Genomic DNA, 26,614 nt, shown 5'->3' with positions numbered 1-26,614 from the left:
GGGAGGGCAGTCTCTCTGCCCAAGGAAAGCTGACCCCAAGCCTGGGAGGGTCGTGACGTCAAAGGGCAGCCAGACAGTGCCCGATGCTCCCACCCCACAGGGACTCTCCATTCTCCCTGCCTCGCACCAGAAAGGCAAGGGGCCCTGGTCACTCACACCTCTCCTCTCGCTTGGTATCTAAGGACACGTGAGCATCTTGGAGGACGCAGCAAAGGGCTCCTTTTGTGCCACGCAACCTGCAGCCATCAGAGTAAATATTGCTGACAGAGGGGGTGGGGAGGGGAGGGGAGGAAACCAGGAGCAATTGGGGCAGCAAAGAGAGGTCCAACTGGGACACCTGCAGCACACGTCCTTTCCAAAGAGTGCCAGGCCAGCTGCTTCCTGGGCCCCTGTAACAGCCAACTCCCAGGATGGGTGGCGCATCCCAAAGTGTGAAGCATCTTCCAGTACGGCCAAGATGGCTCCAGATGATTGCAGGGAGGAGCACCCAGGCTCTCGGAAGCAGCCTTCTCGGTCACTCCACACTCACCCTCCATCCGTGTTCATCACCCGCCACGTGTTGTGAGGAAGCCCCAGACTGCGCGTGGTGGTGTCTGTGCCCACAGAAATGGGATTCAGCCTATTTATCAGGTAGGTTTTATTGATCGTCTGCAGCCCCCTTTCACACTCACAGACACGTGGCGGGAGCACTGGCCCTCTCTTCCTCCAAGGCAGGAAGTTCGCTTCAGAAGAAGACTTCAGGGCTTCCTCAGCCTGGAAACTGGTCCTGAGGGTTCCTACCCAGGTGAAATGGCTCGCAGCGTTCCCTGACCCGGCATGTACCGGGCACGGCTGCGATGTCCACGAAAGGCGCAGAGCAGCCCCAGGGGGGGACTGAGAGCACAAAGGCACATCCGTGCTGGGGTCCTGAGTTTCAAGGCAGGGTCGGCCTTCTGGGCTAGGGCTGAGCCTGTGAAGGTGGAGTCAGCAAGCCAACTCCCGGGGGACAGCAACTTGGCTTGATGACCCCCAATTGATCAAGGTAGCCGGTGCCCAGAGCTGCCCAGGTCTTGCTTGTAGGGACACCCATCCGAAGACCCCTGAAGTGTGCCGTTCCAGGTCAGGCATAGCTGGCAACCTTCCCAGACGCCCAGTCTGTGCTCCAAGCCTTCCCCTGTCTTTTCTTTAATAGATGGAGGTGGGACAAGGTCGGGGCTGGGGGCACTCATAAACCCTGAAGGTGGCACAAAGACTAGATGGTGGTCCTCCCCGCAATGCCCTAGCTTCTCTACAGCCGGCCTTCCTGTCTCACACTACAGCTGGACCTGGGAATATTCCCGGGTGAACTTGGCATGGAACTGGATCAGCTTCTGCAACAGGATCTCCAGCTTCTCCTGGGGAGGCAAGATGGTCATTCTGGGATGGAGAGAGCAAGAAGAGAACCATGTGAGAAAGCAAGTAGGTACCAACAGAAGGGAATCTCTGTAGCTCGGGGTCGACCCTGGGGAGTCCTGGTGCTCTCCGAGCCTGGTTGTTTCTTGCAGACGTTTCATTGCCAGGCTAGGCAACATCTTCAGTGCGAGGAGGGAGGGGGCCTCGCTCTCTGTTTATATGCCGTAGCTTGATTAGGGTATTGTTTTCTCCTTGATTGTTTGTCTCCTTAGTAGGAGGAGACACAGGGACAGACTCAGTTGGACAGACTCTCAACACATGGACAGACTCAGCCATAGTTTCTGCTGGGAAACTGAGAGCATCCTAGACCAAGCCAAATTCAAAACCGCGAGGGAATTCCTGGAAGCTTGGCATTCAGACAAATCAGCCATCAATTCATGAAGATAAACCACATTCATACACCATTCAAAAGAAACAGTTAAAAAGCTAACAGGGAAACAAAAAGACACAAACACACCCCCTCCTGCAGCCAACACCCGGATAAGCAGGGATTCACACCAGACAAACAATCAGGCAGAAAACGATACCCCAATCAAGGAACTACCAAGGGGAAAACCGCACCCCCCCAGCACTGACAGGGGCAAGCTGCTGTATAGAAACAGGGAGCAAGGCCCACTCCCTTCTTGCACTGAAGATGTTGCCTAGTTGGGTGATGAAATGTCTGCAAGCAAACAGCCACGCTCGGAGAGCACCAAGGACTCCAAACAAAGGGGGCTGGAAAGAGGACTCTCTGGTCCACACTGTCTCATGCCAAAGGCAGTATGAGTCTCCAGCAAGCCATGGAGACCAACCGAAGGGCCTTCAGGGGCTCCAGATGACTTCCCAGGGGCAACTCAGCCTCAAACTCATTCCTCCCCCCAGAGGGGTTCCATCTACCCCAAAGGGACTCAGATGTTCTTTAGAGCAGGAGGCATCTCAGAAGGACCACCCCACCCCACCCCAGTGGTCCCTACTCTTTGCTGTAACACATTGGAGCAATGATGCTGGAATTGTTGCAGCGAGAGCCATTCCTGTTGCCAGTGCCCACATGCTTTAGCCCGGTTGCCCCATGCCCAGCAGGCCTGCGTAGACATATCCACCTTTCAATCACATCCTTGGCCTTCAGTTTTCACATGATGGGGGGTTGTGGGCTGGTCCTGGCAGCCCTTGGCTGCTGGGAGGCAGAGGGATTATGGAGGGCAGCCCAGACAGAGCCAGAGAAGGTGAGCTCTTAGGATCCCAAGGGATTCAGGGCCTGGTATTGCTGTGGGGAGGCTGGTGAGAACAGCGGATGGTGTCCAACATGGTGGCTCAGGGGTCCACTTCCAGAGGACCAGTGCTGTGTCTCGCTTGGGGCCCCTGGGATAGAATCCAGAGAGGCCCCTCAGGGAAGGGCAGAAGAGCTCTTACCTGAAATGAAAGGTGCCTTCTTCCTGGCCAAAGCCACTGCCAGGCACCACGCAGATGCCTGTCTCTTCCAGCAGTCTGAGGCAGAAGAACATGTCCGGAGCCTGGCCCTGCGCCTGCAGAAGGCGGGAGAGATCAGAGGGGGCTGCCCACATCTGCAACTGGGTTCGGTGTTGCTTTTGATTTTAATTGCATTGATTTGCTTCAATATTTTTTATTGTAGTAAGCCACCTCAAGTGTTGGAATAAAGAGAAAGTGGGGTATAATTGTGTTATATTAACTAATTTAAACAAGAGAGCATGTGGACTCTCTCATGATGGCCAGGGATGTTTGATGCATGCAGGCCAAATCTGCAGGGGGGGTCCGGAAGTCAGGGACTGGCAGGGGGGGGGGGTAGGCAGGACGGGGAAGCCCCATCCCCTTTTAACCCTTTGATCGCATGGCAACCATCTTGGCCTTCTTGGCCCTGCTGTGGACAGCCCGCGTTCCACCTCTTTGTGCATGCCCAGGAGTCTCTCTGAGCAGAAGGTGGGGAGGACCTTGCCCCCCCGACCCAGGCTCTGGCCCCGCTCCCTTGCTCTCCGCATTCCTTTCCCAGCCCGGCAAACAAGCCCCTTCTCTTTGGGGGACCAGGACAGCCCCTGGCCCTTCCCCATCTCTGGAGACGCCGGACCTGGGGAGGGGCTGCCTTACCTTAGCTTCCTGCACAGCACGAGGGGGCAGCTCAATTCGGGGGAAGGCATACATGGCCCCCTGCACCGGGTTGCACTGGATCCCAGGAGCCTGGTTTAGGATCTCCTGTGTCAGCTGGGCCTTCTTGGCCAGAGCGCCCAGAACAGCAGCCTTTTCCTGCAGGTGGGCAGACAGGTGATGGTGCACAGTCGCTCCTTTTCTCTTAGCACCACTGCACTGGTGTGTAACTCCCACTGCCCAATGCACAGGCCGAATTCGCAGAACCTCCTAAGCCCTCTGTTAGCTTAGTGTGTTGTGAGAACCCAACCAACTCTGGTCTAATCAGCTAAATTATGCAGAAGAAATCATGACTTGGGCAGCCCTCTGGGTCTCCTCCCAGCTGCCTCCAAGCCCACTGCACCCCCAAAGCTTCTCACTGCACGCCATTTCCACCCCACCAAGGGCCAGCCTAGTGGACCTCAACAAGCGGCAGCAACAGTCAACTGGCCAGCCTGTTTGGGTGGTGGCATGGCTGCCCATCAGCAGCAAAAGCGAGAACCACTTCCCCTTCCAGCTGCCTTCGTAGCACCCTCCTCCATGGCCAGTGTCAGAAGTCACGGGAAGCTTCCAAGAAGCTCCCCAGAAAGGTGGAGAGCATCTGCTAGGCCAGCTGTGCTGCCACTGACGTTTGAGGTTCTCTAAGTGGTCATGAGGAATCACTGGCCATTCCCCCATGAAAAGCCCTCAGCCTGGTCCTGATCCCCAGCCCAGCATGGCAATGGGCAACCTTTTGGGGGACGGCAGGGCAGAACTGCAAAGTCAGTGCGGCCGGGTTTCCTGAAGAATTTTTCCTTTGCGGGGATTGGGCAGTTTTCCTGGGTTTTACAACCATCAAACCCTGCTTTAGGGCTCACTCAACGTTTTGCAGCTTCCTGTCTCAAAATGACAGGAGATTCTGCCACCGAGTTTCAGCCCCTGTGGTCAACAACGGCTCTGGAGGCTGCGGAACAGGTCTGGGGCCACAAACAGGCCCAGAGATTCTGATGGCCCACTCCTGGTCAGATCATAATAAAAAGTCCACAGTATTCTCTTCACTATTTTGTACGTAGGTATGTATTTAAACTATTTCTATGGCCACCCATCTCATTATCAGGACTCGGCAGCTAACGCTATGTTAAAAAAACCGTGAATGAAATCAACAAAATTATGTGCAACGGATGATGCGCCAGAGCCCACTCAGAACATTTCTCCTTCCAGCCACACAGGGTGGGCTCCCCCATCCTCCTGGCCCATCTTGGAGGGTCACTTGCAGGCAAGATGTTCTGATATTTCCCCTTTAAGTTTAACGTTCCAGCTGCAGCTATCAAATTACTGGGGGGGGACTTGGAGGAGTAACTGTCTTTATCCACTCTCTTCTAAACTGCAAAAGAATATCCCACGAAGCAAAAACAGTGCAGAGCTTCAACTGTACAGTCACAGCAGCCACCTGGACCTTTTTGCCCCTCCACACAGATGCAGATGCAGGGGGAGGGTCAAAAAAGTCAAGGTGGCAGCCACAGCCAACAACTGAAACCCTGCGCTTTTTTCCCATGTAGGCCTCCCTGTGGGCACCCTCCATGTAAGCGCTGCCTTGCACCAAGATGAAAATATGCATATTTCAAAGAAAAATTCGGAATCTAAATCTGTGCCCCCAATCATATGCCACTGCCCCCAATCTGATGCCCTCTAGATGTGTGGGATGACAACACTCATAATCCTCAGAGAGTGCTAGCTGGGCGTGATGGGCATTGCAGTTCAGAGATCTGGAAGGTCTAGGACTGGGGAAGGCCAACATAAAACACAATATGGCATTCAGCAGATGTTCTGCATTTCTTAGCATCTTCATGAAACTGTTTCGTTGGGATCAGTGAGGAGTGGGGCCCCCCAGTGTTCCACCCCATTTGCCATCCTGGCTCTTTTGGACTCACCTCGCTGAACTGCTTGTAGGAAGGGTCTCCAGGCTGTGGCTGGTTGACCATGGCATCAAGGAGAATCTGGCCAGTCACTGGTGGGCACAGCTGGACGGAGACCAGCTTGGTCAGCTGTTGCTGGACTTCTGGATCCATGTTAATCACTTCCATGTAACCTCCACGGAAACCACACCTGGCAACATAAGGCAACAGGAGATGGCCTTGGTCAGCAGGAACAGAAGCCTTGGAAGCTCACCAGCAGGAAGGAAACCCAATCTGTATGTACTACTCACTCGCCCATGAAGCCCTTTGAAATGGAGTGGAAAGAGGCCAGCTCCACCCTCTCCGAATATTTGGGATCCATCTCAAAAAGCACCTTCTTAAAGGAGTGGAACTTGGAGCCCTCTGCATAGACATTGTCCTGATAAACCTGGAGGTGGGAAAGCGACCTGGTTGGGTCAAGAGCATGGTAGGCAGGTGAAAGGGTGGACCGCTTAAGTCCCAGACTTCTTCCAGATGTTTTAGATTACAGTTCCCCTGACTGGGCAGATTGGAGCTGGTAGGCACGGTGCTTCCAAACATCTGGAAGGCACCACACTCAGGAAGACCGAGCCAGAAGGATCTGTGAAATCTGACCACGGGCACACTTTGCCTCCTGGCTCAGGTGCCCCACCCTGCAAAGGAAAGAGTTTGGGACTAAACGGCTCAATGGAGGGACAGGAGACAATTTTACCTCATCGGCCATGAGGAAGAGACGCTCTTCCCAAGCAAAGTGAATGACCTCCTCAATGCACTTGCGGCTTTGCACCTGGCCTGCGGGGAGGACGAGAGAGAGGAAGAGGCTCTTGGAGCAGCCCCTGGGAAGAGAACGCCAGGGCTTGGGAACAAACCCCCGAGTCACCGGGAGTGGAGATGGGAAACAGCTGACCTCCCGGCAAAGATAGGAAACGTCTCCCCCCAGTCAATCTCAGCCTAGGAGCCATGGGGTCAACTTAACGGCCTAACTGGAGGCGGCGGGGGGGGGGGGAGAATAGCCAAGACAACTGGGAGGCCGTGAGTTCTACTCCTGCCTTGAGCACAAAGCCAGCTGTGGGACCCTGGTCCTGCCACTCTCTCTCAGCCCTAGGAAGGAAGCAATGGCAAACCACTTCCAAAAAAAAGTACCAAGAAAACTGCAGGGACTTGTCCAGGCAGTCTCCGAGAATCGGACACAATTTTAAGAGAAGTCTTCTGAAGAAAGGCTTGTTCCATGAAGGTGAACCCTGCCATCCACTTTTCAGAACTTTTTGAGAGTGGCAGCAGCCCTCTAGACGCAGATGACCCCAGTGGTTTTTTGTACACAAATTTCCAAACAGCCTTTGACAAAGTTCCCCATCAAAGACTCTTGAGTAAACTTGGCCCCCGCCCTTTGACGGACTGCCGAGCGATTGAAAAACAGAAAGCAAAGAGAGGGCAGGACTGCAGAGGCTCAGCGGTTTATTCCACCATCCATCGTGCTGGATTTGGGACTGGTGGACCCCCTTCTGGTTCCGGTTCTCCTTCCACCTCCCCAGAAGGCAAAGGTGAGTGGACGGAAGAGCAGAGAGGCTGTCAGCTCACCCCTTCCGTTCCGGGGTAAATGCCTGGGTAAACAACAGGAAAGCCACCATCTCTTCTGGTGGTGGATGAAAACCTTTGGAGACACCAATCCATGAAGGGCCCAGAGGGAAAATAAGGGCACAGTCGAAAACAGGCTGGGATGCTGAGCTTGTACTAGCCAAGGATGGCCAGCAGGGGGCCTACAGGCTAGATTTTGGACCAGCTTCAATCACGTAACAGCTAAGCTGGTTTAGTTGAAGTCATGGTTAGATTTCTTTGCTTGCAAATGCAGCCCACTTTGGTTAGATTATGGTCCAATGTGGTGCGTGAACTCAGGAAGCAAGCAATTACTGCTGCACAAACAAAACTGGTGCACCTGTCTTCTGGGGTTACTATAAAATATTAATCCCTGTATTGCTGTTGTTGGAAGTTCCCAATTCCACCTCCTAAGAGTCCATATGGTCTTGTTCTCCCAAGGGCAGAAGAGAAGAAAAAGGGCCTCAAATGTTCCAGGAAAGGCAGCCCTCCTACCCCTTGTTGGGAGGTGCGCAGTCTACGAAGTCCTAATTCCACTGACTGCCCCGCTCCCAGCCCGAGATCTTCCTAACAACGAAGTCTTGATTGCTGGTGGAGGAGACTGGAAACACCCAACAACTGGACTCGAAGCCTGCAGGGTGTTCCTTAGAAGCTGATGGTTCTTGGACCACAGACAGACCTGGACCCTCCGGGGATAAACTGTGGCCCCAAGTTGCCACGTTGCAGTCTTTGGGAAAGCGCCTTCCTCATCATGCCAGCAAGGCCTAGCTAAGTTCACCACTGAGTCACCCTTGGGAGACTGCTGGTGGGAATCTCCCAGGAGGCTCCTGGCGGGCTCAGGAGAAGCCCACAGGGCGAAGTGCCGCCTCCTTTCCCCAAGAGGTGGAATCATGAGAGTGGCCTGACACCACTTATGCCAGAAGGAGGTGCCCTCTTGGGCTCCTTGCAGTGGGACCATACCGGTGGGGTTGCCCGGGTTGATGACACAGAGGACGCGGGGCTGGCAATGCTCCTGGGCCTGGACCAGCGCCCTCCGCAGCTCCTCAATGTTCAGGGCCCAACAGTTCTTCTCATCTAGGTAGTAGCTGATCTGCACCATGTTGAGGTCTGCCAAGGTCGCTGAGTAGAGTGGGTACTGCGGGATGGGGATCATCACGCCTGTCTGGGAGCGCCCGTCCCCTGAGACCAGCAGCTTCAGGATGGTCTGCGGGGGAAACCCAGAGGAAAGGGGGGGGTTAGCAGCAGCAGGAGCAGCTCAGACACACCCCCACCTCCCCCCAAGCTCGTTGTGGCCAACGGAGGGCTTTGAATTTTCAAAAGTGCCATCTGAAATGCTTGCCAGTCCTAGGGCCAAACAGAAAATAGCAGGTCTTTCTAGAGGAGGTTTAAAGCGCCAGCCTTGTGGCAAAGTCACTTGCAGGCATGGGCTTAACGTGCCATCTCTAGGAATGCGGTGGGGGAAAGGGGCAGAGACACAGTTGGGCTCTCCAACCCTCCAGACCAGTGTTTCTCAACCTTGGCAACTGTAAGACGTGTGGACTTCAACTCCCAGAATTCCCCAGCCAGCCATGCTGGCTGGGGAATTCTGGGAGTTGAAGTCCACACGTCTTACAGTTGCTAAGGTTGAGAAACACTGTTCCAAACAAACAGTGCCTACAAACAGTCATTGGCCACTTGCTCTTCTGGAGGGACATCCCCTAAGAGGGGCATTTGGCTTGGGACCCAGAAAAACCCTCGCGCGCTTTGCCTTCACACAGGCTGCCCATTGGCATTTCCTTTGGCCCTGGCAGATGTGTGCCGGAGCAGGTCAAATGCCTCTGCTTCGCCCAAGGGTAGACACCACAACTGGGCCTTGTGCCTTCGGCTGACGCAGGGAAAGGAAAACGCACTTAAGTGCAAGAGGCCGATTACAAACGGGCAGCTCCAGAGGGCCGGTCACATTCAGCCACCCCCACCCCCTTTCGCTCTGGCCAAATTCCAAATGCAAACAGACCTCCAAGATGCACCCCAAGGCAGCCATCTTTCTCAGAGGGGACCATCCCAAAACGTGGCCGGCCGCTATTTGAAGGGGGCAGCCTGGCAGTCTTTCCCTGGAGGATGGCCAGATGCTGACTTGGAACTTGCAGGGGAGTTCACTGCAAAAAGTTTGCTGCAGGTGCTGTTGGCTTTGCACAGGAGCAGCTCAGAAGACCTACCGCCTCACTGGGTTATTGTGGGGATAATGAATGAAGGGGAGCTTGTGCCTGGCTTTCTCAGAGAAAGGGGACGATAATGCAAGCAAACAAAAGGGAAGTGTCTTAAAATGTGTCAAAAACATGGCACACTTTCCTATCTGTGCTTTAAGATTCTAAGACAATTCCCAGTTTTGGAAATGAAGGGAGGGGGCTATTCTGGTGCCAAGTCAAGCTACAAAGGTAGTCATGGCAACCCCAACAGCAGGGGGTATTTTCCGCGGCCTAGCAGCGCTCGGTCCCCTACGTGCTTGGGGGTCCTTGCAGAGGCAGTCTCATCCACTCCAACTTGGCTGCCCCGCTTCTGCCAGGAGACAGAGGGTGCCAGGAACAGAGACAACAGGGGCCTTGTGCAATTGTGGCCATGCCCAGAGCTGTCCCCTGGCAAGGCAAGTGGGGAAGGAGTTCTGCCAGGGGACAGCGCTGGAAGGCGGCCATCCTGAGGCCCCACAGGTGCTTTCTCAGGACCTGCAACTCGGCTCTTTTGCGCAAACAGCCTCAGCAATCGATCAGTGGCACCTTTGCTAGTAGGAGGAGATCCAGTCCCATTTCTGCAGCACCAGGGCTCCTTACCACAATGGCGTTGCTGGCACCCGTAGAGAGGTAGATGTTCTCTGGGTTAGAGGGAATCCCCCCATCTCGGCGTTGAATGAAGGTGGCCACATCCTTGCGGATGAGTTCGATCCCGGGACTGGCACTGTAGGCCCCTGGGGCAGGGAGAAGACAGGAACCGGGCATGGCAGGTGGTCTGGGGGGATGGCTTGGCTCTCCAGCCCAGCCTGGTCTTCTCCGGGGGCAGAAGGGGCTCTGTGAGGAGGAAGGCGCGCTTGCTGGTCCTTACGACCCGCACTGGCAGCGTCCTGGGAGAGGCAGCAGCCATGCGGATGGAGGGACCAAGGCCAAGGGGAAGGCCCTGCTGAGGCTTGCAAGCTCGATGCACAATTTTAATTCCTTCGGGGTCTAATGGGGCCCATGAAGGAAGCAGCCATGATCCAAGAGGCACGCTGTGCTCAAGGTCGTGGGGCCCTGGGAGAGCCCACAGTGCGCTCATGGGCACCCTGGTGTCATCACGGCGTAATTTGCTTGGTGACACGGCGATACACATGGCGTCCCTCGTCCCTCCTTGCCATTCTTCAGACATCAGGATTCTTGCAAACAGGACCAGGCCAAGGCATTGGGGCTCGGAAGTTAAATCCAACCAACCCCATCCCCAGGACCTGAGGGGTCAGAAGGTGCTTAATTCAGACATCAGAGGCCCCTCCCCAACGGTGCCATCTGCAGCCGGTTGCTTTACACTGCCCCACTGCAGGACTGGCCCTACTTGGAGAGTTGTGAGGGAGCAGGGGAGGCACGCTCCCCACCTGAAAGGGATCGGGCAAGGGCATCCTTCTTTGCCCCAGACAACCAAGGGGGAGGACAAAATGGCAGGAGCCATCCTGGTCCACCTTGGCCTGCTAGTATCATCTGCTGAAATCTGGACCAGGCAATTCCAACAGACGGCGGAGATGGGGGGCGACTCCGTCAGAGGAGGGGAAAGCAGCACATCCGGTTCTTCTTCCCAGGGTCTGTCAGAGGCTCGGGGCTGGGGTCCTGCCCAGGAGTGTCTTCTGAGGGCCTCCTTTAAGGGACGGGAGAGAAGGAACCCCCCGGGGATGTCCAGACACTCACCAATGCTCTGCCCTCTACATGCAGCCAGCAGCCGCCGAGCTTTCTGCTTCACATCCTCAGGAAAATCGGGGGAATTCAGGAGGTCAGGATACATGCAGAGGGAGCTGACCTGTCAGGGGAAATCTAGGGTGAGGGAGCTGCCGCAGCCTCCCCACTGCCTCACCCCCACTTTCCACGCAGGCACTGCCCCTTCCTGCCACCCCCCAGATCGCCTGCATGAGGTGTTTGCGGGCTTTCTGCACATACTCAGAGTCACTCTCTTCCTCATTCTGTCCTCCCAGGTTCCAAGCCCATCCAGGTCCGTCTCAGGGATCAACCCAATCGGGGCTAAGCCTGATCAAGCGAGGAAAACACCCTCCCTTTCATGCCCCAGCCCTGGCATCCCCCAACCAGACCCCTGCAGGAACGGTGGATTCCGGGAGCTGTTCTCCCCTCTGCAGGACAAACCAACTGACATCCCTTTCCACCTTTCTCAGCCCCTTTTCTGGCCTTGGCAGCTACACAGGCTGGTTAGTCCTCGGAGGGGAGATGCCCGGAGTTCCGTGGGAAGCCACCTCTGCACAGAGGCCCAGGAGGTGGCAGAGGCATGGTGGCGAAGCAACCAGGAGCCGAGCCCCACTCGAGGGAGGTTTAGGTTAGCTTCACACCTCCTGCTCTTATTTGGACACCAACCCAGGGTCGCAACTGGGGGGGGCAACTGAGACACGTGTCCCAGGTGCCGTGCTGGGGGGGCGCCAAAATGGGAGCGGAATCCATGTTTGCCCCGGGTGACACAGTTGCGGGTCTGCACCCCCCCACCCCCCAGCAAAGGCAAGAGTCAGGGATGATGGGATCCAGAGGGGTTACAGAGTATGCTCAGAAAAGTCAAGGTAGAGGTTGCAACTATAGCTTGAAGCTCCGCTCTTTTTTTATATGCGACTGGTGGAGCTTTGATTGAGCCACCAGGGCCTCCCTCTTGCCGTTTTTGGCCGCAGTGCATGGACACCCCGACGGCCCTGTGCTCCAAATCCTCTCAGAGGGGTCTGCTGCAACCGCAGAGCTGCTGCTGTCAGGTTCTTCTTCCTCCTCCTCCTCCTCTCCTCCCCCCCGCTCCCCTGCATGGCTGCTGCATCCAGATGCTTTTCCCGGCACCTGCCCAGGTCTCACAGCGCAGCGACCAGCGAGGGAGGCCGCAAGGGCTGCCTTATCAGCCAGCTTGTGGCAGAGCCTGGCACTGACCCGGGCTGAGAGGATGACCAGCCCAAGGTCGCCCCACCCAGCCAGCTTCCAGGCCTGGGAAGGACTAGGACCTGCAGTTGGTGTGGCCCCTTCCCCCCCACCCCCCTCTGGCTCCCCCCTGCTTAACTCGAAGGGACAGTCTCCAGAACTGGGAAGACCTGCCCCCTCCCTGCCAAGGTGAGGCATTATTCAGAAGCCTCCCCAGCCCCCGGATCATACCTGGCGCAAGAAAGCGATGGGTTTCTGCCCCACAGCTTGAGCATCCCCAATGTTGGCCGCAATCACTTCGGTGAAGGGCTTCCTGACCCCCTGGAAGGGAAAGCAGAAAGGAGGGCTGGTTCAGAGACCAGCCCCAGCCCCCCCTCCCCCGCTCCCCTGCAGCCAGTGGGGCAGTCCAAGCCAGGTGCAAGATGCACTGCTGCCTCCGGGGGGGAGGGCTTTCACAGGCCTCGTCCGCCCCTCCCACTGAAACATCTGCTCCCTGCTGCTGCTGCTGGGAAGGAAGGTGGCTGGACTGTCCTCCCAGTGGGGCCGAGGGGGGTATCTTCCGCCCGCCACCCACCCCCCATGACCACAGGGCCAAGGGCACCTGGGTTCCCACCACGTTTCCCCTGCTGGGGCTCGGGTGCTCCTGGCAGCTGGCAGGGGAAGCCGCGTCAGGCACCCTTTTGCCCAGAGGAAATCGGGGACGGGGAATTCCTGCCTGTCGCCTGCAATTCTTCAGCATCGGGGACCCTGCTGAACGCCAGAGGGAGCCCCCGCTCCTCCTCCACGCATGCGCGCGCGCATCCCACTGAGCGCCATCCGCTTGGCTCTTGGGGAGGGGAAACGCTTTTCAAACCCCCCGAGCCCCTGGCCTCGCGGGCTCCGTGTAGCTGCCCGGCTGGGTGGCTGCCCCGGTGTCACTTCGCCTGATCTTGGGAAGCCAAATCGGGCTGGGCCCGATTAGTCCGTAGACGGGAGGCCACCAAGAGCTTCTGCAGGGCAACTGAGGGACGCGTCTGCAAAGTCACAGGGACCACGTTAGATTTTAGGGAGATGCTAAGTAGCCCCGCAACCTCCCCGTGGATGTTCCCACTTCCCGTACACCCTCCATCCGAGTGCCCAGCGGCGGCTCTGTGGGACACCCCCTCCATCGCCCCTCGTCACCCAACATACCCGGAGGGGAAGGATGATCCTGGGGCTGGCAAGCTCCAGCCCGTTTCACCACTGACACTGGCACTGTGGCTTGTTTGACTTTGCTTGTGCTGTAAACCCAGCTACTGTGGTTTGTAAGCCATGGCTTAGTGTGGGGTACAAAGCCGGCCAACTGAGGTTTATTCAACAAACCACAGTTAATCACACCATGGTTTAGCATACAACTTTAAAAGGTTGGGCTGTTTCTGGCAGATGCTGCATTCTCCACAAAAATCTGCCTCCCCCCCACCAGTGTGGCTGCTTCCTCCCTCTGGCACAAGGCAGCAGCTCACCATTGCCTTGGGACATCTGGCAAGGGTGCCTCCTGCCTTCCTGCCAGCAGCTGCGCCAGGGCCCTCATCTCTGCAGCCCCTGGATCCGCTCCCCCTCAGCCCTGCAGTTTCTCCCCAAGGCCTGGGGATGAGGGGGCAAGGTAGTCATGAGGGGAGTACTACACCACCCTAACCCACCCCTTAAAAGACAGCTGTTCACTGCAAAAATCAGGGCCTGGGGAACTCAGCACGCCCCCAGCCCCTTCTGGGGTTCGGAAGCAGACGAGACGTTCACCAGCCGCTGGGCCTCCTCTAGCTGGTATGTTACTTCCTAACAGGGGGGGGGGGGTCCCTCCAAAGAGAAGCGTGAAAGGAGAAGGCATTTCTCCTCCAATGCACCTCCCAGGCTGTGTTCACCCAGGATACTCAACTTGGTTACTGAATGAACCCATTTTCACGGTTCACATAAGGCATTATACCGTGAACTAAGTCTGGAAGCTTGGCTGGCCCAAAACACTAAATCATAAAAATACTAGCCATGGTTAGCACACTGTGAGAGTGCATCTGCTAACTCCTTACCCAGCCTTGTCAAGGGGGGCTGGGTGAACACAGCGTTTAAGGGGGAAAAGTTTCTTCCGGGGCCGTTTTGGAAATCAGAGGCTCCCTGGCTTTACCCACACCCACGTTCTTGGGTGCCTTTTAATGCCCCGTTATCGCCCCGAAAACAATTGCATGGTACTTGCCTAAAAGCTAACAACTTCCCAGGCGTCAATTCCTCAGACTTGGTGCCCTGCCCTAGGCCTCATCTCTGGAGCCTAGGAAGTGGAGTCCTTGAAAATGAGGCCAAGAGGCACCCAAGAAGATGTCCAGAGGCCAGTGGATGACCACAAACACAACGGGAGGGCTGTCTCACAGGAAGGCTTGGAGGGAACAGTTTCCAGATCAACCTGGGGCAGGGGGGGTGACCTAGCCTGGAAGCCCCTGAGAACCATCCTACCTTCATCCTGCCTTGAGGGTTTCTTCTGGGCCAGGGGTATCTTGATCCCAACCCCAAAGCCCCTGTGCTGGGAAGAAGGCCGCCCTTTATTCCAGGTGGCCTCTTCACTGCTGTTTGACGTGAGATGGTATCTTGTCTTCGGTGACCCTCCTTATGCAGTTGATGGCAAAGCTTCTGCTACCCACTTCCCCAGTTGTGACCAGGTGGTCTGTGGAGTGAACCTCCGCCAGCTCCAGCCTCACTGTCACTTGGCCCAGGTCAGAATCCCGGCTGCCTTCAAGAAGCTCACCTTGGAACTGTTTAGTTCTATCACGGTGCATTGAGTATTTAGGGCTTTGTTCCAGGACGGTAAAGAAAAAAATGGCAAGTGGGGAAAGAAGGCCACTCAGCAAAGACCACCCTTCCCAACCTCAGGGCTCACAAACAGAGGAGCGACTCTGCCAGGTGCCCGGCTTACCTGCTTCAGCTCCTTCTGCAGCTGGTTGGCCCGGGCAACAATGGGTCCGCGCACGGCGTACTCCACCTTCCGGATGTGGGGGTTCATGGACTCCAGAGTCAGGACTTTGTCCCCCGGCACTGCCCTGTTCCCTGCCATCTCCGACTGCCTCGCCTGCCACCGCAGGGCCCTGAAATGCAAAGGAGGGCCGGGGCTGAGCCAGGGAGGGGGGACCGACCAGGGTGGTCCCCTTGCCTCGGCCCCAGGGAGCCTGCCGCTCAGGACGGCCCTGGCAAAGCGCTGCCTCAGCATCGGCCGCCACAGCTTCGGCCGCTGCACGTGCAAGGGATGCACTGCTCGGGATCCCGGCTCAGGGGAGGGAAGCCAGGAGCCACCACACAGGCGGCGAAGGTCTCTCCCTTCCCAAGTTGCTGAGAATCGTGCAGGGGCGGACCTGGCTTGAACCCAACCCAAGTGGGGAGCCCAGCTCCAAGACGGCCCATCCTTTCCACCCTTGAGCTCGAGGCCCCCTCCTTCCTGGCTGGCCTCCCTGCCCCCAGGAGGAGGAGGGACCTACCCAGCTCCCAGGCAGGCCAGGCAGCTGCTCCCACATGGGCAGGGAGGGGGGAAGCTGCTCCTTTTAACACAGGGCAGGAGGGAGGAGACTGGCTGGAAGAAAGCACGGTGGCGGAAAGGACCGGCCCTCGCGCCACTGGCACAAAGCAGACACCGACTGTCCCACGGAGGTTCTGCTTGTTCTGGGCAGGCTGCCCAGGTGGGAGGAGGGAGGGAGGGAAGGGCTGGCTGGGTGCCGGGGAGCCGAGTGGGCTCCCCTCGCTTGCACCCAGAGAAAGAGGCGGGGCTGCCAAGAGGAGGGATGGAAAGACTGGGCACAGCTGGAGAGCAGAAGCCTCAAAGGCATGGGCAGGATGCTCCTCTGTCCTGAAGAGCCCCCCACTCCCAAAGCTGCCTTCCTGTTGCTCTAAACTCCCCATGGGCCGCTTACAAGAATGGGCATTGCCACTGGTTTGCAATGGCTTCACCCCGTCTTGGCCCTGAAGATGCATTTTGGTACCTTTGCAATCAACATGCATCTTCCCAGGATCAAAGCGAGCCTGCAGGTCAGTCACTCTGAAGTTGCCAGCAATTACCTCCACTCCAGGGTGGCTGAGCAGAGAACTGCCCCATTAGGGCAGACCACAAGCAGATGCCCTCCAGACATGCTGAACTTCAACCCAGAATTCCCCTGACCTGCTAGACCTCTGGGAGGTGAAGATCAATATGCAGGGCAGCAGGCTGAGCATTACCTGGGGGCTCAAGATGGATGCAAGGCAAGCTGCAATCTAGAAGCCCCCCCAAACCAGCTCTTGAGGAACCTCCCTCGCATCAGACAACTGACAGAAGCCATTTGTTGGCACCTCCCACACCCTCGCACAGCCCTGTGCGTGCACAGCTGAAGGTGAGCTGAGACACCCCTAAACTGCCCAGGTTGGCCAAGAAGGTGGCTTTGCAGCAGCCAAGGAAAATGCCTCCCTGGGAGGTAACCTTGGGGAAGAGCTGGAGTGGCTGGCCAGGCGAACCGAGGAAATGGCACCCGGAGCCTGATTCAGCTGGAGGCATCAGAGGCCGCGAGCAAAGCTGGCTCACCCGCAAACCTGAGGAACAGGATCTGTCCTGAGCGGGGGCAAATCCGGGCCAGCAGAGTAGGCAGCCTCCGGCACTCCCTCGCCACTCAACCCAGCACAGGGGACCCAAGAGGCGAGAGAAACACGGGGAGCTGGGCCCTCCGGAGCCCCCCAGGAGGAGAGGTGCCCTCTGGAGCCTGTCTGGGCAGGCAGACGGTCTCTGCGCACCACAGGGAGGACGAGCCTCAGAGAGAAGGGGGGGCACCTGAAGAGCAGCTCAGCAGCAGTGCAGGCATCCCCTGGGGTGGGCTGCAAAGAGCCCCCCCTCCAGCTCTGCCAGCAGAGGCCTGGCAGGCGAGCCAGTCCAAGGAGCTCTTCCTATCCCTGGCAGCCGCTCAGGGTGACAGGCGACTGCTCTCCTCCCCTCTCCACTCGGAAAGTGCAGCCGGGCCGGGGAGCAGGAGGCGGGAGCAATCTCGGGCAGGCCCACAAGCCTCACCTGCTGGGTTGCCTTTCCAGCCGGGCCAGGCAGTGTCAGCAGCTGCCAGCAATGCTTCGGAGCCAGGAGAGGGTGGGGCAGGCCTACGTGGCCCACGGGACGTCCCTGTTCTGGGATGTTTGTTCAGAAAGGCACCTCGGAGGAATCGAGGGACTGCCAGGTCAGCCTCTCCAATCTGGAGGTACAGCAGCCGAGGGCCTCAGGTTGGCCAGCCCCCACCCCTAACCTCGCTGGCCACCCAGAGGTGCAGCAGAAGGTGCCCTGCTCTGCTGTCCTGCTGTATCTGGTCCCCAGGAGTATCTGGCCGCCTTTGTGCACAGAGAGGGAGAGGACCACGTCTCATTCTTGCTCCTAAGGAACCAGGGGTCAGCGCTGCAGAGGAGTGCTTCAGCGGGCATTTGGACGTAGTGCAAATAACGGGCTGATGGGACCCCTCCAGAGGATTCCATGATGTGTGAGGATGCCAACCCTTGCGGGGTTTGATGGGAAATACCTTCAAAGCATTCCAGCTTCTGGCTATGCCCTTGCTGCAGAAAAATTCAGGGCTTAAATGCCTCCTTGTCCACATGAACTGTTATGGGCTGAAAATGGTTTCAGAATCCGTAGTGCAGTCTGTTTGGCTGGGAAAGATACCAAGCCTCTGAATAGCTCCAAAACAGAGGGTGCCCAGGGCTGCTGCTGTGCCACTCCACGCGACTGGAGCAGGATACCCTCCCAGGGGTGCCAGGGTGCCCACAAGTCATTTAAGGCAAGCCTGTCCACGTTGCCTCTGGCCACTGGCACATTCCCCCTCCCTGGGGCCCCCAACACTGCCTTCAGCCTGCTTTGGATCTGAGCCACCACATCTTCCAGCAGATCCAGAACCTGGGACTCAGCAGGTTCCGCTGCTTTGACGGGAACAAAATAGAACATTCCCAGACGGAACCCCGGGAGGGCCTTGACCAGGCCAGGGCAGAGTGGGCGGCCATGGGGCAGGGGGACACTGGCTTTTCTGTTCATTTATGTAAGCACCACATGCATCTTTAGACCAGTGTTTCTCAACCTCTGCAACTTTAAGATGTCTAGACTTCAACTCCCAGAATTCCTCCGCCAGCATGGCTGGCTGAGGAATTCTGGGAGTTGAAGTCCAGACATCTTAAGTTGCCAAGGCTGAGAAACCCTGCTTTAGACATTCTACAGCAGGGCATCCACCAGGAGCGGGGGAGGGGTCAAAAACATCAAGATAGCCTGTTGCTTCATTAAAAAGGGACAGCGCTTTGATCTTGCTGTTGTGGCCTCCATCTCCAGATACCCCCAGTTGGACTTTGCTTGGGAAAAGCTACTGCCAGCTCCTGATGTCCAGTGACAGCCCCAGGGGCCTCGCTCCTTAACAAACACCCCTGCCTGCAGAAAGTAGCTGAGAACCCCACCCCACCCCCAAACATAATTCCATCCTCGCCACTAGAAGCGTTTCTCTCAAGGTGAGGACAAAGGTGCCAGGATTTGGAGGGCAAGGTCCTTGGACAGGACATCTTCAGTGGTGCCTCCTTGCCTGCACGAGGCTGGATCTGACGCTCTCAGGCCATCTGTGCTAAGCCTGCTGGGATGTGGCCATTCGTCCACGGGAGCCCTCCCTCCCGCTTCCCCAGACGCCCAACCTTTCCAGCCTCAGGAGCTCAGCCAAGTTCCTGGCCCAAGGGCACCCATGCCTGCAGCCCCCCTCCTCCAGGGAGAAGCCAAGCTGTTCTGATAAGCGCCCAGCCCCCCCAGTGCCCACGCACTCACCCCACCTCCCCAGCACCCAAGGGCTCTGGCCGACCACTGCCCGTTCATGGATGCAAAGTAGGCTAAGCGTGTCCTCCAGGAGAGAGACAATGATGGGAACAGCCTCAGCTGAGTTGCTGTTGCAGGGCCAGCTGCCATTAAAGGAACAGGAAGAAGCCTTGGTACCTGAATGTGGGAGGAGAGTCCTGAAGCATCAGGGACCCTGAGGTCCCTGGCTAGGAGCAGGAGAGCCTATCACGTTGCATTACAGCACCCAATGACAGCTAAAGGCTGGGAGCAAGAGGGGATCTCCTCCAAGATCAGCCCATTAATCCAGAACCCCAGTGAGGTCCATATTTCTCTCCCTCATGCTAGGGGTCAATGTGGCTTGTGCCACATTGTGCCCACCCAACTTGTGCCCAGCCTTCTGTGCTGGGTGGACAGATGTCACCAGGTCTTGACTGTGGCCTGGCCATGGAGAGGACACCGCCCCGTGGTCAGAGAAGTCAGCCTCCCCACAATTGGGGCCTTCGGCTTGCCTTCAGTGACTCCTCTGCCTCTCTTCCACAGGCCCAGATTTGTGGGTAACACAGGCCAGCCTGCCTAACCCTCTTTCTTCCACTATCAGTTTTACCCAAAGGGACTAAATGGCAGGAGGCTCAGGGAGGATTAAAAAACGAATTGTCCCGACAGATCCCACAATCAGGTGGTAGGTTTGCTCCCAGGAAGTGACCGAGGCCCCCACCCCAAGCAGCTCGCAAATCAGCTCACACCCACCAGCGGCAGGTCCTTGGGAGGGAGCGGAGAAGGCTGCTGGCCAAGGCCAAGGCTCCCAGAGGGGGGGGGGGCTGGCACCCTCTGCTGCTGGAGCGCTTTCCACAGGCGACCCTGTTTGGCCTCTGGGAGCTGGAGAGCGGGCAAGTGGACCCTGAGCCCCAGCCCAGGAGCAGAGCTGGCCAATCCTACCTCTGGCCCTCACAGTGCGGTGCTCCTTCCCCCGAGGGCAGATCGCCAGGAGCCATCTGAGCGCCTCTGCCAGGAGGCTGTTTGAAAAACAATCCAGGGCGTTCCAGGGTGGGCCTATCAGCCTGATGCTGCTGCTCTGCTCCCGGGCAGCCAGTGATAAGGCAGCGGTGGAGCAAGATGGTCCTTGCCCCGCAGCGGCACACGCTTCCCACCCCACCCTCATCTGCCATCCCAGGGCTTTCAGCGGCCAGAGGAGGGCAGAGGGGCCGAGCCCTTTCTGGCGTATCTCACTTGCTTCCCCAAGGCTCTTTCACACAGCTGCTTTGCCACCTGTCCCAGAGCTGGCAGGAAATCATGCTGCCCTAAAACTTGCTGCCCCCACTGTGTGTGCTTGCCATGCGCTCAGAAGGGCCTGCGCTGGGCTGTTTTCCATACAGCCAACACGCAACATTTATGTTCCTGGTGCCCTCTGAGCTTGGTCCTCGCTTCACTGCTCCACAAGGGAAGGTCGTCTGCAGCAAACCCCACCCTCCCTCGCCCTGGTGATGTCGCCTGGCTGGGCAACGAAACGTCCGCAAGGAAACAACCAAACTCAGAGAGCAGCAAGGGCAGAACAGCCGAGCCCTAAGCACACCTCTTCTTTCCCGCTGGGAACACATGACAGTCCAAGGGCCGTGACTGGCGGTCCCCTTGGCCGAAATTCCAGCCCCGCCCCATGTCAGGCAGCACGTGAAAAGCCTCCTCCCATTGGCAGGCCCAGTGCTCTGGTTACGCCCTGCACCGCGATTTTTTATTTCCCATTGTATGTTGACCAAATGAACTTTTTTAATTCATTCAAACTATGGGTCAGTTAGAGAGACAGTGTGGCCTAGAGGTGAAGGGACCAGGCTAGAAACCAGGAGATGGTGAGTTCTAGTCCCACCTTAGGCACAAAGCCAGCTGGGTGACCCTGGGCCAGTCACTCTCTCTCAGCCCCAGGAAGGAGGCAATAGCAAACTACTTCCGAAAAACCTTGCCAAGAAAACTGTGGGGATTTGTCCAGGCAGCCTCCAAGAATCAGACACAATTGAACAGCTTTAAAAAAAAAGGGTTTAGTCAACCTACTGACCTCAGTGGTCATTGGGATTTGTGCAGCTGAGATGGGAATGGGATTTAGTTACAGGGATGAGTGTGGGAGCGATCAAATATCCTAAGAACATGGATATTTTAGAGGAAGTCAGGAGGCCAGGCTGCTGGGAAGTTCTTGCCGGAAGGACAGGCTGAGTCCTTTCAATTACATGCAGGCACAGTCTGGTCAATTTCAAGGGTTTGCCCACTCTAGGAGGACCAGTCCACCAGTCAACGAACCCATTAAAAAAGTGGCTGGGCAGTTTCAGTTCCCCCTGCCACCATCAGAAGAAAGAAGGGCCAGTGAAGAGGACCAGGCTGAAAGGGATGCTTCCCCCAAAAAACCAACAGAGCCAGTTGGAGCCACAAGAGGCACTGAGCAGGCCACTTCCCCAGTGCTCATCAATGCCCCTCACAGTGTCATGAGGTGGGACATTAGGGAAGCATGCCTCCGAGCGCAGCCCCTTCAGCCACTCCTGGGGTGGCTCAGCGGCAGGACCCTGAGACGCAGCAGAAGCAGGTGGACGTGGAGAGGTCTGTGGGCTAGCCTCATGCCAGGGCAAGGAGATTGGGCAGATTTGCTCAAGACCAGCTGTCTTTCCCAAGCTGGTGTCCTCTGAATGTTTTGGACTACAATTCCTATCAGCCCTGGCCCTTGGCTCAGCTGCCAAGGCACAGAGCCATGTAACTCCATGGAGTTAATCACACATGGAGGACGTCGGGGTGGGAAAGGCTAGAGGGGAGCTTAGATAAGCTTGTCCACACCCAGCAGGAAAAAAATCTGCCCTATCCAGTCCCATTTGGGGAACACAGTCCTAAGCACAGCTTTGAAGGGCAGCCGGGCAGTCCCTCCATGAGACTGTTGGACTTTGTTTCCCAATCCCGGTCCTTCATTTCCCTAATCCGTAATCAGCCACGCTCTGGCCAAGGACAATCTCACCTGGGAAGCAGGCTAAGCCCTGGCCCAGTATTTTCCGTGCTGATTCACAGAATGCGTCAATGATTCACATCTGCCAAAAATGCTCTTCCCAGCAGTCATGCCTGGAGTTAGTCCAAGAGTGGGCAGCAAAATGCCCCCACCCAACACGGAGAGAGAGAGAGAGAAACTCCTTCAAGCTGCCCTTGACTCCAGGTTGACTTCATGGGCACATTCATGCAGTTTTCTTGGCAGCCATGGGGAAGTGGCTGGCACTGTCTAGGGAGGCTTTTCTCCAGTCTCTTGCCTAATCCATTGCCCTGGGATTTTGGTCTCTCAATCAAGTACTAACCAGACCCAACCCTGCTGGCATCCGAGCTAAACCAGGGTCAAGAATCTCACAAACCGGCGGGGAGGGAATGGCTGAGGGTCGGGGCCAGGAGATGTGTTGGATTGGAAGTATTTTTATATTGGCGTTCAACTTAAGAGCTGATGGGGAAATTCTAAAAGGTGTGAGTGTTGGTAGAAGGCTAATGGCTGGTTTGTGGTCTGTGCTGGGGAATGAAAGTTTGTAGAGCGAAGCTGAAATGGTTGTGTAGCAGCAGGTGCTGCTGCCCCCCTTTGCTTTATGGACAGAGAGCTGGCCGTGCCCGAAGAGTCACAAAAGTCAAGCGGAAGGGGGTGCTTAAGAAAGGTGTGTGGGAAATCCGAGAGAGAGAGAGCCAAGGATGGAGGGGCCTCAGTAATGCCTCCATTCGTTCACTGGATGCCAGGGTGAGTGACCGGCCAGAAAGGAGCATGTTGAGGGTGTCTGATCACATAGAGGACTGCGTGAGGATCAAACCACAGAGAGAATCCGTGAAGGAAGAGTGAATGGGTCAAAAGGAAGGGGAAGACCGAAAGAGCCAGGGGGCTGATGCGATCTCCAGAGAGAGAGACGTGAGACGTTTAAAGAATGAAAACCATGGAGGAAGCCCGCGCAAGTGTGATGCAAGGAAGCGTGCCTTCTATGTGCCTTTCTGTCTTTGCAGAGGAATAACGAATGGTCTTGGTGTAAACTTTTAGTTATATTTCCTTCTCTTTTCTTATCCCCTGCCCTTAATTTCTTTGGCCCACTATTCTTACTCCTTCTTGTCTCTTTGCACAACGCTGCTTACCCAAGAAAGGAATCACAGGATGGGTATACAGATCTGCACCCATCACAGCTGATAAGACCATCAGACGTAGGGCCTGAAAGGAACCTTTGAGAGCATCTAGTCCAACGCCCTGCCCACTACTTCAGCATCCCCAGCTGGTGGCCATCCGACCTCCATATGCCCACCAGTGTTCTCCACCTTTCTGTCCTCTGAACAGCTCCTACTGTTAGAATGTTTCCTGAGGTCTGACTAAAATCTACTTCCTTGTACAGGTAGTCCTTGCTTAACCACCATAATTGAGACCGGAATTTCGGTTGCTAAGTGAAGTAGTCGTTAAGCAAAACACTGCAGGCATTAAGCTAATCACACGGTAGTTAAGCGAATCACACAGTTCCCCATTGATTTTGCTTGCCAGAAGCCAGCTGGGAAGGTCGAAATGATGTCACGTGACGCTGCAATGGTAATAAATGCCAACCTGTTGCCGAGCACCCAAATCATTATCACGTGATGCGGGGATGCTGCAACAGTCGTAAGTATGAGGACCGGTCACAAGTCGGTTCATGTAAGTCTGAACCATCACTAAACAGATGGTTGTTAAGGGAGGACTATCTTTAATTTAAGCCCGTTGTTCTGAAGAATTCCACCTCCTCTTCCACAAGGAATCCCTTAGGGACCTGAATACAGCAGTTGGGTCCCCATCCCATCTTCTATTTGTCAGGCCAAACACATCCAACGCTTCTAGCTCTTCCTTGTCACTTTTTCCTTCCAGGCCCCCTATTGTGTGGCCTGCTCTGCTCTGGACTGGCATAACCAGTCTGTTTGGCTGGTGCATGACTCAATGTATTACACATACCCAAAAAACAGGTTAATTTAGAGACAAGTGTGTTGTGTGAACCTAGCTCTTAGGTCTGCAGATACTCCAGCTTAAGATGTCAGGCAAATGTTGCCAGTTCATGAAAGGCATTCAGGGTTACAGCATGAACAGGTAGTCCTCAATTAGTGACTGCTTTGTATAGTGACTGTTCACTGTTACAACAGTGATGAAAAAATAACTTTGCAACCAATCCTCACATTTACAACCTTCGCAGTTCTATCAAGCAAAGGAAAGCTGAAGTAAGATCATAATAAGTACAGTTGTGGTTTCACTTAACAACCACTCTGCTTAATGACTGAGTGGCTGGTCCCAATTGTGGTCGCTAAACGAGGACTATCCTATAGTTGGGTTGAAGAATATCCTAAATTTGCTGTTATTGCTATTTCAGACTGTGAACTCAGCTTGCAAAATCCTAGCAAAGCCCAAGGCCACCAGATCTGGGGCTACAGAAATCTGAACCACCACCAGAGGACGAGAGAGAAAGAGAGAGAGAGAGAGAGGTGGGGCTGTTTGCTGCCCCCCAGCGGTGGTGACACAAAAGACAGACTCAGCTCATTGGGGAGAAAAAAACCTAAAACCCTGTGGGGCAGTGGGGAAGGGGCTGGCGTAGGAGGGGGAGACCCAGGTCTGGTCCTGCTAAGCCATGGTGGCTCCCCGGGGGACTCCGGGCCAGGCCCCCCCACTCAGCCCAAGAGCCATGGTGGGAGGGGGTCCAGTGGGGAAGGAGCTGGACTGGGAGGGGAGAGGGAGACCCAAGTTCTAATCCCCCCACAGCCATGGAAGCTCTCCTCCCAGCCCCAACCTACCTTACAGGGATTTCTTTGGGAGGAATGGAGGGAGACTTGAGTTCCTGAAGGAACAGTCCGACAGAAGAAATAATTCAAATATTAGGCTGAGGTGCTAGATAAGGTGGTTCAAAGTCTCCTTTGGCTGCACCGATTCCTAATCATTAGCTCACTAACCTGACTACACCCAATCAGAAAGATGAAAGCACCAGTGTGAACGTGAACACCCTCTCTAGCACCCTCCTGGCGCTGGCAGTTGCACCCGAGTGTGCGCCATGGCCAGAGGGCAGCCCCCTCCACGGGGCTCAGCGGGTTCCCGGGAGCAACGAGGGCCCTTCTCCAGAGAGCCTCCCCTGGACCTGCGTTCTGGAATCACAGCTCAGAAGGCAAACAGGGGAGGAAAGAAAGGTTTTCCCTGGTGGGAGAAACGTGGCAGGGGCTGTACACCCCCCAGCCCGGATAACCAGGCAACGTCTCCTTCAAGGGAAGCTCAACTCCTGGCAGTTTCCTGGAACGCCCACACAGGGTTCTCAGCCACAAGAGGGACGAGGTTCGCTGTTGCCGGTTGGACAAGAAAGAGGGGTGCAGCTGCTGGGATCTAAATCTCCCCCTGGAGCCGCAAAAGGCCTGCCCCCATGGAGTCTCTCCTGCCCCAGCCTCCAGCCCTGGGAGCAACATTGCCGGAGGGGGGCATTCCCTGAGCTTCGTCCTGCCCTCCCCAGCCCCCAATAGCGAGACAGCAGAGCATGCCCCCTCCCCAGCCTCACGTGCCCCCTGGCCAAGCCCAGAAGGCAGGGGGGCTCCTCTGTTCCCAGCCCCAGAGGTGGCCCTGGTCTCTGGCCAGAGGCGCTCTCTTGGAGGCCCCAGGCAAGGCCAGAGAGGTGGGAGCCCTTGGCGGCCCAGATGGGGGTCCAGGCTGCTGTGACCTGGAATAAGCCCCGGACCCTCAGGGTGGCAGAGAAGGCAGCCCCTTCCGAGCAGAGCTGAGCGCCCTCCGGAACACGCGTGGACCCCCTCCCCTCCCCTCCCCAGGCATCCCACCCAGGGAGGTGAGAAGCTCCCACCTCCTCCTTTGTCCCCGAACCCCAAAAATTTCCCAGCTCCAGCTAAGTCACTCAGAGCACCCTTCCCCGACTTGGGGGACTACAACTCCCATTAGCCCCAGTGCCCCTGATGCAGAAGGGCGGTGGAGACCCATTGCCCAGGCTGCCACAAGCCCCTCCCCTTGCCCCCAAGTTTTTCCTCCCCACTCTCCTGTTCTCCCCCGCCAAGGCTGCCCTCCCTGGCCAGGCTGAGGGGCTGCTCTCAGTCAGCCCCCCCGCGCCAAGGGGGCAGCCCCTCGCCTACCTTCCCGGGGGGGGTTGGTCTCCGCCGGCCAGGCAGCGCCTTCCCTGCAAATCTCCTCCCCCTCCTCCTCCTCCTCCAGCCGGGCAGAGGGAGCGCCCGCCGCGAGGGGGTGTCGCCTGCCGTCGGTGGGGCCGGGCGGGCCGGGCTGACCTTTACGGACCGGCTGCTCAGGGCCAGCCCCGCACAGCCCCGCCGGCCCCGCTCCCCTCAGCTCTCCCGGGGTACCGGCCGAGCACCCCGCTTCCCGGGCCCTCCACACCAGCACGTGGCGCGGGAAGCCCCCCACCCCCGACACGGGCTGGGCTCCGGCTGCGGCTGCGGCGCCGGGCACGGCGGGCAGGACCAGGCGGCGGCTGCAGCGCGCCCGGAGCTTTATTTGGGCTCCGGGTCAGCCTGGAAGAATGCGTGGCGCTCCGGGACTCAGCTGCGCCTGGTTGTTTACCTCTTCGCTTGCTACGGCCAGCCAGTCACGGAGCAGACCTCTGGGCATGTGCAGAGGGCCTTTCCCTAGGCCGTCTGGGATCGATGAACGCTGATTGATTCCCGGGGCACCCAGTTTGGTTATT

At 56.8% G+C, this 26,614-nt stretch overlaps 1 protein-coding gene across 4 annotated transcripts; it reads right to left on the bottom strand.

Annotated features, from left to right (window-relative positions):
- Positions 1 to 622: 622 nt before the first annotated feature.
- Positions 623 to 26,614, bottom strand: GPT (glutamic--pyruvic transaminase). 4 transcript variants are annotated; one of them, XM_063299776.1, is made up of 12 exons: positions 26,491 to 26,614; positions 15,072 to 15,240; positions 12,389 to 12,478; positions 10,952 to 11,060; positions 9,857 to 9,990; positions 8,013 to 8,256; positions 6,172 to 6,251; positions 5,732 to 5,868; positions 5,457 to 5,631; positions 3,511 to 3,666; positions 2,821 to 2,933; positions 623 to 1,395 (listed from the first exon to the last, which is right to left on the bottom strand). In XM_063299776.1, the coding sequence occupies exons 2-12, from the start codon at positions 15,207 to 15,209 to the stop codon at positions 1,293 to 1,295; spliced, it is 1,479 nt and encodes a 492-aa protein (XP_063155846.1). In that variant the 5' UTR covers positions 15,210 to 15,240; positions 26,491 to 26,614; the 3' UTR covers positions 623 to 1,292. The 4 variants fall into 4 exon arrangements, with proteins under 4 accessions (XP_063155846.1, XP_063155845.1, XP_063155844.1 ...); XM_063299775.1 differs by lacking the exon at positions 26,491 to 26,614 and adding an exon at positions 24,026 to 24,126; XM_063299774.1 differs by lacking the exon at positions 26,491 to 26,614 and having other exon boundaries at positions 15,072 to 15,472.

This window comes from Candoia aspera, chromosome 3 (assembly GCF_035149785.1).
Source record: "Candoia aspera isolate rCanAsp1 chromosome 3, rCanAsp1.hap2, whole genome shotgun sequence".
Lineage (NCBI taxonomy): Eukaryota > Metazoa > Chordata > Lepidosauria > Squamata > Boidae > Candoia > Candoia aspera.
Note: the sequence above shows the minus strand (reverse complement) of the source record. Positions and strands in the feature narration are given on the sequence as shown.

What these genes read in the sequence shown, in the direction of transcription:
- GPT (XM_063299774.1), bottom strand. Translation starts at nt 15,362, where the DNA reads ATGCTGAGGCAGCGCTTTGCCAGGGCCGTCCTGAGCGGCAGGCTCCCT. An exon ending in TGCAGAAGGAGCTGAAGCAG is followed by an intron (nt 12,479 to 15,071) that starts GTAAGCCGGGCA and finishes TTTCCCTTCCAG; the next exon opens with GGGGTCAGGAAGCCCTTCAC. An exon ending in CCTACAAGCAGTTCAGCGAG is followed by an intron (nt 3,667 to 5,456) that starts GTGAGTCCAAAA and finishes GCCCACCTGCAG; the next exon opens with GAAAAGGCTGCTGTTCTGGG.